Source organism: Corylus avellana, chromosome 7, assembly GCF_965113065.1.
Source record: "Corylus avellana chromosome 7, dhCorAvel1.hap1.2, whole genome shotgun sequence".
In the NCBI taxonomy this organism is placed as follows: domain Eukaryota; kingdom Viridiplantae; phylum Streptophyta; class Magnoliopsida; order Fagales; family Betulaceae; genus Corylus; species Corylus avellana.
The window spans coordinates 27,707,236-27,717,108 of NC_142496.1; the positions used below are offsets into that span (position 1 = coordinate 27,707,236).

Here is a 9,873-nt window from a genome sequence, read left to right on the forward strand (position 1 = left end):
AGGTATACGAGCAAATGCTCAGAAGACTACAAATAAGCCTAGCTCGTTAATTAGCCGCAAGGCAGAAGGATGCGATTGGTGCTGTAAATCAACCAATTTGTTGAAGTGCGAGCTTGAATAGAAATATAGGTTTGTTTATTAAACTAGTCAACTTCGTTTACATTCAATTCAACATGTATGAGCTCATATAACTTTATTTTTATTTTTATTAGATATCACGTTGATCTTCACCAAACGGGTCCAAATCCACTTTATGATTTTGTGTTGATCGGTCAAACACAAAGAAGAAAAAAGTGACTAAATCATACTCTATTTATATTAATAAAAGATGAAAAATGTTTAGATTCCAACAGCTTTTATTATAACTCTTTACAAGCTAATTTGACAATTCCTTACAAAACCCATGCAGCAATTCATATTCTATGTAGACATTTAGTAATTAATATAGTAAGTGTTAGTGAATTATCACGTCAGTTTATAAACATAACAAATGTCATGTTGAGTGCTACATGACAATTTACATTTTGATGGTTAGCACAATAAATGTTATACATACTAACATGTCAAATTGCAAAGAACTTATATTAAAAGTTGTAATGCCCAATCATTTCTCATAAAAAATGAAGGGGAAAAAAAATGCTTTAGAGATTCCTGAAGCGTGACTTTTACCAAATCATTTCTTAACACACTTAAATTTTATCAACTTATACCCTGATCTATTTAATAATAATTGAAATATTAAGGAGTAGATGGATAAAATTTAAATTTTAAGAAGTGAGTTGATAAAAAGTTATACCTCAACGACCCCCAAGCAATTTTCTTAAAAATTAAACCAAATCCCTTACTATTCATATTTTCGTGGGAAAAGAATTTGTGCCTCTTCCGGATGGGAAAGGCCACACGAGCGCGCTATATACAAACCCAACCCCATTTCCCAAACAAGGCCCGGTCCGAGCGAGCGCATCCAATCCAAAACCAAAGGTGAGCGAACCGAATGGCAGAGCGACTGTCACTGACACTTCCACCAACCATGGCTGCTTTCACAGCGTCTTCTCGCATCCTCCCTGCCGCCTCCAGAGCTAGAGTCTCTCTCGCTTACTCTTCTCCTTCTTCGTCCGCTTCTCTCTCCTCTCTCAAATGCCTCGGATCCTCTCCTCTCGTCTCTCGTCTCTTTCTCAACCAGGTCCAATCTCTCTCTATATATCTCTCACTCTTTAATTATCTGTTCGTTTTTGTTTTGATTGTCGACGAGAAATCGTCTCTGATATTTGTTTTGGTTTCGGATTATCTTTCAGAAACGATCTCCGGTGGCTCGTGTTGTGTCGGAGAGAGGCCTGAGCGCCGCGGCTACTCCGAAATGCGCGGCGTCCGATCCTGACCAGCTGAGAAGCGCCAGAGAGGATATCAAGGAGCTCCTCAAGACCAATTTCTGCCATCCTATCCTGGTACTTTTTTGCATTCCGCTCTCCTTCGCTTTGTTCGTAGTACTTTCTCTTGCTGGATCAAATGCATTGATTGTTGGAGTTGAACGACGTCGTCGATGTGTTTTAGAAGTTAGGGTTATTTCGCTTATCACTTCCCCAAAATGCTTGTTAGAACTGGTGCAAATTTGAATAGAGAATTGGTGTCTAAATCCTCAACTCAATTGCAGTTTTCAACCGGTATTTGAGTTAAAGATGTCGTTGAGTGCCTCAAAATGGTGTAGAAGTTAGGGTTCTTTCGCTTTTCACTTCCGTGAACTGCTTGTTAGAACGGTGGGAAACTTGAATTGATTGGTAATTTTGATGGAGCTGGAGTAGAGGCATTGGTGTCCAAATTCACAATTCAATTGCATTTTCGTACCATTGGCTTTGTAATTGGGTTTTTAGATTGCTATTCAATTGCATTTTGTGTCATCTAAATCCACGGTCGACGAGACTCCTATTTGGGTGATATTGATGTTTATGTGAGTACTAAGTACACACATCTTTGGAAACAATTAAATTAGTTAATGTGAAAAACAGATTCGCTTGGGATGGCATGATGCTGGTACTTACAACAAAAACATTCAGGAGTGGCCACAGAAAGGTGGAGCTAATGGAAGTTTGAGATTTGAGGTTGAGCTCAAACATGCAGCAAATGCGGGTAATGCAATGATTCAGTGTTGATTGTTAGTTAGCTTGGTTGATGATAATATTTTCTTATAAGCTGGCCATTTCAGGCCTTGTAAATGCGTTGAAACTTCTTCAGCCTCTCAAAGACAAGTACTCTGGTGTGACATACGCAGACTTGTTTCAGTTGGCTAGTGCTACTGCTATAGAGGTTGTCCTTTTACTACTCTGACTCTAGAAATTTTTATGAACGGAATTTGAAGCATTGATGAAAGGCTGAACTAACCTATTCCTTGGAAATTTCAGGAAGCTGGGGGCCCCAAAATCCCCATGAAGTATGGAAGAGTGGAAGTCACAGGACCTACGGAGTGCCCAGAAGAAGGGAGGCTTCCTGGTAAGAGGATCATAAACACAAATCACGGAACACTTCCTTTAAAGCTAGTTCCCACACCAATCATCCTTTCAAAAACGAACCTCTGTCCATCTTCTACCCCAAAAGAAATAAAAGCAGAGAATTTGTCCTGGCTGGCCCTAATACTTTTCCAAAGAGCACACATGAGGTATTCGTACCTCCTCAAAAATCCATTTACCCATGCCTCTTCATACTCTACACCAAAAACAAGTCTTGGAAACGATGTTCCTCCTCATAGAAAGTGCCATAGCCATTTATCCAACAGGGCTTGGTTAAAAGTAGTGAATTTCCTCACCCCCTAACCTCCATGCTTCATAGGGGATTACACCATATTCCAATCCTCCAAATGAAACTTTAATTCTTCGTTTGTCCCACCCCATAAAAAATCCGCTAGACATCTTAAGAAGCGTGAGCCTTCCATCTTTAGATAAGTGATGTTTCTTCCATCCTGCCAACCTCTTCTCTATCCTTTCTAAGACTACATTCCACACTATAGAAGCCTTAAATGAAGATCCCAAGGGCAAACCATGGTAGCTCATAGGTAAAGATCCTAACTTACAGCACAAAAATGCTGCCAACCAACTAGCTAGGGTGTGTACCTGGGGTACTTACGCTTTTAATGATATCTCGATAATTTATCAAAAAACAAAATGCTGCCAACTCCTCCACGCCTTCAACTTCCCCAACCAGGATTAACTCATCCTTTCCAAAATTTATTTTTAAACCTGAAACAGCCTCAAAGCGTGGAAGTACAGATCAAATATATGTATGATCTTCAGTTGTAGCATCACTAAACAGGATAGTATTGTAGCAAATAGAAGATGAGAAATAGTCGATACACCCCTAGAACCACGTCCCACATGAAAACCAGACAGGAAACCACCCTCTGATGCTCTTAAAAGCATTGGTCTAAGGATTTCCATAACCAGAATAAACAACAGGAAAGATAATTGGTTCCCCTGTCTCAACCCCTAGAGCTATTAGAGGAGCCAGCCTGGGGTTCCATATACCAAAACTAGTAATTGAACTGTGAAAGTAAAAGAAATTATACATTTCCTCCATTTCTCTCCAAAGCCAAATCTGCCAATAAAGAAATAAATAAGACAATCTCAATTCACATGGTCATATGCCTTCCCAATATCCAGTCTACAAATAAATCCTAGAGAGTCTATTACTAAGACATTCATTAGTAATAAGAACCAAATTTAAATATTTCCTCCATCAACAAAAGTGCTCTAGTATTCGACTCTCAATGAAAGTAAAACTTATTAAAAAAAATGCTAGAACGTTCCCCAAACTATTATACTAGATTCCTGCTAGACTGATCAGCTAATAATCCTTTTGCTTTTGGCTCCTGTTTTCATTGGCACAGGAGTTATGAAATAAGTATGTACAATTTTGTCTCCCTTGTGTTTTAAATTATAAGTCATCAATACAAAATTGTTTTTGGTGACTATCATACTGTTAGAAGAAATTTTATCAGTGAAATTATCACCCCGCAATCATCCACTGTTAAGATCTTGTTGCTTTTCCCAATGGATATTTAACTGCAATAGTACTTTTGCACTGTTAAGGAAAGTAGGCATCATTTGTTAGTCATAATTGCTTTGCTTGTATGTTTAGATGCCTTGTTCCTTTGGTTTTCCCAATTTTTAGGCTCTTTGATCAGAAATCTTTTTCCTAGTTTAGTTTGCTTTGGTTAGTCCGTTTCTTTCTCCTCTCCTTTGTTTTAGGTTCTTTAATTTCTTAAGTATCCGGTGCCAATTGTAAATCCACTTTGCTTCGCCTTTTGTAATCTCTTTTTTTTTTTTTTTTTTTTTTTTTTTTTAATTCATCCGATGTTTAGATGCTGGCCCCCCTTCACCTGCTGATCATCTAAGAGATGTTTTCTACAGAATGGGATTGAATGACAAGGTAATTTGCATGGTGCTATACACTTGGTTTCTGGGTGTTACCTCACTATGCACATGATATTTTCCTCTAAAGCTACTTATTAAGAAAAAAGAAACCCCAAGGGGTTGGCCCAAGTGGTGGAGGCCTTGGTCTTAAGGTTTGCTCCCTTCAAGGTCCAAGGTTCAACACCTCATGGGTGCAAACAATCTCTTGGGGTCACATCCCCTGGTGAAAAGCCAGCGATTTAACCAGTTCCGTGTAGAGAAACTTCTGAGAGTACAGTGCACAGGACTGGGATTTACTCTGCAAGAGTGGGTAAGGAGGGCCTTGCTTTGGAGAGGTTCCCCGACATAAAAAAAGAAGATATTTTCCTCTAAAGCTGTTTGTTTGCAGGAAATAGTTGCATTATCTGGTGCGCACACATTGGGAAGGTCCAGACCAGAACGTAGTGGTTGGGGCAAGCCAGAGACAAAGTACACGGTATAGTATCCTCATCTTCTGTGCATGAACGCAGAAAAGCATATTTTGACTAAGTTGCACATTTCGTACCATACTCTGAGGGGATATTGGATTTTACTATTAAACGAGCATGTAAAATCTGTTATTGCAATCATAGAAAACTCAAAATGCTATTCATAGCAATTAATCAGAGCTGTCAGAGTTTTATTTTCTTCATTGAACCTGCTAAGGATAGAAAATCACCAGTTTGTGTCAAACGATGAACCACTATAAATTACAGCAAATTGATTCCATAATTGACAGTGAAAAATAGCTTCAAGTAATTTGCTTATATGATGGGGCTATTGTATTCTGATTTCATAGTTTTGTCACATCAGACTGAGCGTACTGCATTATCATATTTTCAGGAAGATCCTTTAACATAGGTTGTTCAAAAGCTGTTAATTTATGCTCACTAGACATTTTTATATTCTCATAGACGGGCTGCTTATTCTTATGTGCTTAGGCTTTATGAATATTGAAATTTTCCTAGATTAAATATTAATGAAGGGATACCATGAGACCATGGAGACCAAAGAGATTTATCACGTGATTACTATACCTGCTCAACAGCACGAACACTGTATTGTTAAAACCCGTGTTTACCACATTTACTAGACAAAACCATGGAGACAAGGAGATTGTAACCTTATGAGCAACATGAGTCTTTTTATCTGTATTATACGTCTTTTTGTCTTTGTGCTCTATCTGTTAATATTTCTAATTTACAAATTAAGATGTTTCTATATTTTCTGCTGTTCTGTACAAATGATAGCTCAAGATTGTATGATTAACTATTAGTCACAGCTGTAATGATAATAATGCAATGACAAAGAAAAACAGTAAAATCAACTGATAAAAATATGATTAGCATATATTTCATTTCAGAAAGATGGGCCTGGAGCACCAGGAGGACAGTCCTGGACAGTGCAATGGTTGAAGTTTGATAATTCCTACTTCAAGGTTTGAAAAGCACAATGCCCTCATATACATTAAGTACAGTCCATGCCCTCCCACCAAAAGGGACCGGGGGGGGGGGGGGGGGGGGGGGGGGGTTGAGAATTACCATTTTGCTGATTGTGATTGCTCTATCAGGATATTAAAGAAAGAAGGGATGAAGATTTACTGGTCTTGCCAACTGATGCTGTTCTTTTTGAAGATGCATCATTCAAGGTAAAACAAAATGAGGTTTGGCTGTGAGGCAGTTATATAGCATAAAATGTTTTATGATATATTGCATGATTTTCAGGAATATGCTGAGAAATATGCTGAAGATCAGGAAACATTTTTCAAGGATTATGCTGAAGCCCATGCCAAACTTAGCAACCTTGGAGCCAAATTTGATCCTCCAGAGGTTTGTCATCCTCTAATGATTGTCTTTGTTGAATTTACGGAGGCTGCTAACCAAAAATAACTAGTTTGATTAATACAATGTCACATATATGCTAATACCTCTGGGAAATATTTCCGTCAAATTTGATTTATTTTGTTTGCTTTATGTCAACCCAACCACTTTATAATCCCAGCTCCTTTAAAGGCATGGAGAAAGGACATTTGTTGATGGGCAGACCCACACATGCACACAAAACAGCCATAAAACCATTATATTTGCTTTCTTATTTGACTGATGAGAGGTCTAAAATAACTGTACTGAATTTGGCAATTAGGGTATCGTGATAAATGATGGTCCTTCAGAATCTGCACCAGAGAAGTTTGTGGCAGCCAAGTACTCATCCGGGAAGGTTATAATCATGATGAACTTACATCCTAATAATCTTTTATTTGATGGTTGTCAGAAATTCCTTGCATTTTTTAGCCTGAAAATATCTGATGGAGAAATTATTTGTTTGCAATTTGTTCATCGTCTTTACTTTTCATGGTTTGCTGCAGGATTAAGAAACAAGTATCTTGTTTTCTTGTGCCGTGTCTTTTAATAATACAAGATGAAGCTATTTTCAAATCCTGTGAACTCACATCTAATACATGGAAGTCTTAAATGAAGAAGAAAGGAATAAAATTCAATAGTGTTAACTATGTACTTGCAGAGAGAGCTGTCAGATTCTATGAAGCAAAAGATTCGGGCAGAGTATGAAGCAATTGGTGGGAGCCCAGATAAGCCTCTTCCGACTAACTATTTCCTAAATATCATAATTGTGATTGCTGTTTTAGCAGTTTTGTCATCACTATTTGGGAACTAGGTTGCCTGAGCTTTTTATTTGTGTGCACTTTGGTTTAACTGTGGCATTGCCAATGAGTAAATGGTCGGTCATGTGGCATCCATAGAAATCGTAAAATGTTAATGAAGGTAAGAAATCAGGATTTGTGATTGTTTAAAATGTCTCGAACTCCAGAAATTATTGTTTTGAACGAATCACATGCTAGCTTACAATATACTTTTGAGTCATTAATAAATAGGAATTTGGTTCTTAAAATTAGAGCGAGGTTAAACCAAATCCTTGTTATATGACACACTTGAACCAGCTTATTTTCTAGTCTAAACAATCCATACGAATCAAAATGGTTGAGTTGATTTGTTTTTTGGGATTGGTTCTGAAGCAAGCCAAAGCAAAATCCCCATTTTCCAAATACTCCCAGAAGTTTAATAATAACTTGAAATTCAAAGCCTTAATTTTCAAAGCTGTTGTGTTTTTTGAAAGTTGCAGTAAATTAATTGCACATGCAAGTATTTGAAGTTGTGAAGTAACTTATGATGGTCATTTGTATCTTTGTATGCTATTCAAGGTGTTCCACCGTATTCTTTAATCTGGTTGTAGTATCTCTTTTCACAAAACGTACAAACAGTTGAGCTTTGGAAATTGCAAAATGAAGAAGTTAACTGCAAAGGTCAATTTTTAACCATAGTGCAAAACAAAAAATGCACAACTTTTCCTACCTTCAAAATGCAAAATTTGTATGACAGCTCAATGCATTTGGTTTATGACATAGCCGAAAGAATTTAAAGCCAAATTATCACTGATATTGAACTGGCTATATGTATCTTAGCGATTAATATAATGAAAAATCCTAGATGCTTAGCTCAATTGTATTGACTTTCTTTTCATGTGGTTATTGTGAATGCATAATAGAACAAATTTCTTTACTGCAGAGTTGTTAGAAACTGTCATGTATCAGATAATCTATTGTAAGATTGATGTATCCAATTTACTCGTTTCTGTAGCTATTATTTGGCGGTTATACGTGTATTATCTATCATGTTAAAGGAAAGATTCGATTGGACTGCTAGAAGAGCAAGTGTGATCCATTATATCGAATGTATTGTTGGCTGTTAAGAAGTGTTAGAAAGAAAATAGGGGAAGACGTGTGTAGAGAAGGGCTATTTTTCTTATCTCAGCAGCCCTCAATCCATTCCACATACATTAGAGAATTAGGTACAAGCGATTGGGGGAATATTCTGATGATGATAGCTGGTCTTCTAGAAGAGTACAAAATATTCTAGGCTAGCATTCTAACAAGGAGCAACATTTTCGTAGAGTAATACTGGAAATTACTTTTTTATCTACCAACTTTCTTACAATGGTCATGTGACGTGGAGTCCTAGCAAATTCTTAAATCAGTCATCGTTAACAAAAGAATTCAAAGGGTTGGTTGGGACTATTACATCAGCATTCTAGGATAGTTGTGAAATAAAAATATAATAGATAGCATTACTTGTGTATATATCTAATGGTAAATCACATTTTTATTCATTATGGTATATAGCATTGTGAGATAAAAAATGTGGTATGTACTATTATTTCATCAACATTGTGGGATAGAGTAATGCTAGTAACCACATTTTTATCTTACAATACTGATGTGGCAGTTTAAACCAATTCTTTGATTTTTTTTTTTTTTTTTACAATAATTGATAGGGTTGGTTGGGATTGCCATGTTAGTATTATTGATAATTGTAAGATAAAAAGGTAAATTTTAGCATTATACTTATTTATTATTATTATTTTTTATTTATCTATATTTAATAGTGGTCACGTGTCTGACATATATGATACATATTGACATGAGACAATTCACGTTTTGGCGACTATATGAACGGGTAACCAGCTGTGTCAAATCTGTCCCTCATAACTTGAGTCTGGCTTATGGTCTTGTACAGAAATCGTTTTTGTGGTCTGTGACTTGGTAACAAAACACACTACCCAAGTGATTTCACAGCGTTCCTCTTTTTTCCCTCTCCCGCTTTGAATAGGAAAAAAAAAAAAAAAAAAAGTGATTTCACAACGTTCAAACAATACCCCAACCCCTCAAAGGTGTTGCCAAAGTGTTTCACACCACCATGCCTTGTGACTCAAGTAATTTCTACCCACCGGGTGCAGGACTAGGATTTTCTCCATCTTAAGTGAAATAAAGATGAATTGTTTCATTATTCATATTAAATGTTACATGTTCAATGGAATATGCTCAAATAGTCAATATATTACAGATTCAATGGAATTATTATGGTATATTGACGTTGTTAAATGTAATAAAACATAATTTAAACCAAGAAATAAATAGGAACCATTTTGCTGGAATTAGAAAGGATCCTATTCCTTGGGTTGGAGAGTGGATATCTGCAATGTTGACTGTTGGTCGGTGCTTTTGTTGAGCTTGATATGGAAATCATTAATAACATTTAACTGGGGAGGAACAAGACCAAATTATTCTTATGGCACTTTGGTATGTGAAATGGTCCTTTAGAATGGAATGCTATGGAATAGCATTCCTTTACTTTTATATTTTCTATAATTGCACTTGGTTGTTCCCTACAAAGAGGATTAGCTATTCCTCTAAAAAAATGATAGGAATAACTGTTTGTAGAGGAACATAATGAAGTTTTGAAAAGAATAGGAATTTTGGTTCAATTGAAGTAATGAAGTTTTGAAAAGAATTGGAACATAATGAAGTTTTTATGCCACGGAAATGAGTGGGGGAGTAGAATGGGCATAAAACCCATTTTTAGCCACGAGAAATGTTAGGCAT

General features: G+C 36.6%; 1 protein-coding gene across 2 annotated transcripts; it reads left to right on the forward strand.

Moving 5' to 3' along the window:
• The first annotated feature begins 989 nt into the window (after positions 1–989).
• TAPX (thylakoidal ascorbate peroxidase) lies at positions 990–7,221 on the forward strand. Of its 2 annotated transcripts, none has more exons than XM_059597592.2 (12): positions 990–1,183; positions 1,296–1,445; positions 2,004–2,124; positions 2,201–2,301; positions 2,397–2,484; positions 4,349–4,416; positions 4,789–4,875; positions 5,782–5,856; positions 5,989–6,066; positions 6,143–6,247; positions 6,561–6,635; positions 6,939–7,221. In XM_059597592.2, exons 1-12 carry the CDS (start codon positions 995–997, stop codon positions 7,089–7,091), a joined length of 1,290 nt encoding a protein of 429 aa, XP_059453575.1. In that variant the 5' UTR covers positions 990–994; the 3' UTR covers positions 7,092–7,221. The 2 variants fall into 2 exon arrangements, with proteins under 2 accessions (XP_059453575.1, XP_059453576.1); XM_059597593.2 differs by lacking the exon at positions 6,939–7,221 and adding an exon at positions 6,784–6,925.
• Positions 7,222–9,873: the final 2,652 nt, after the last annotated feature.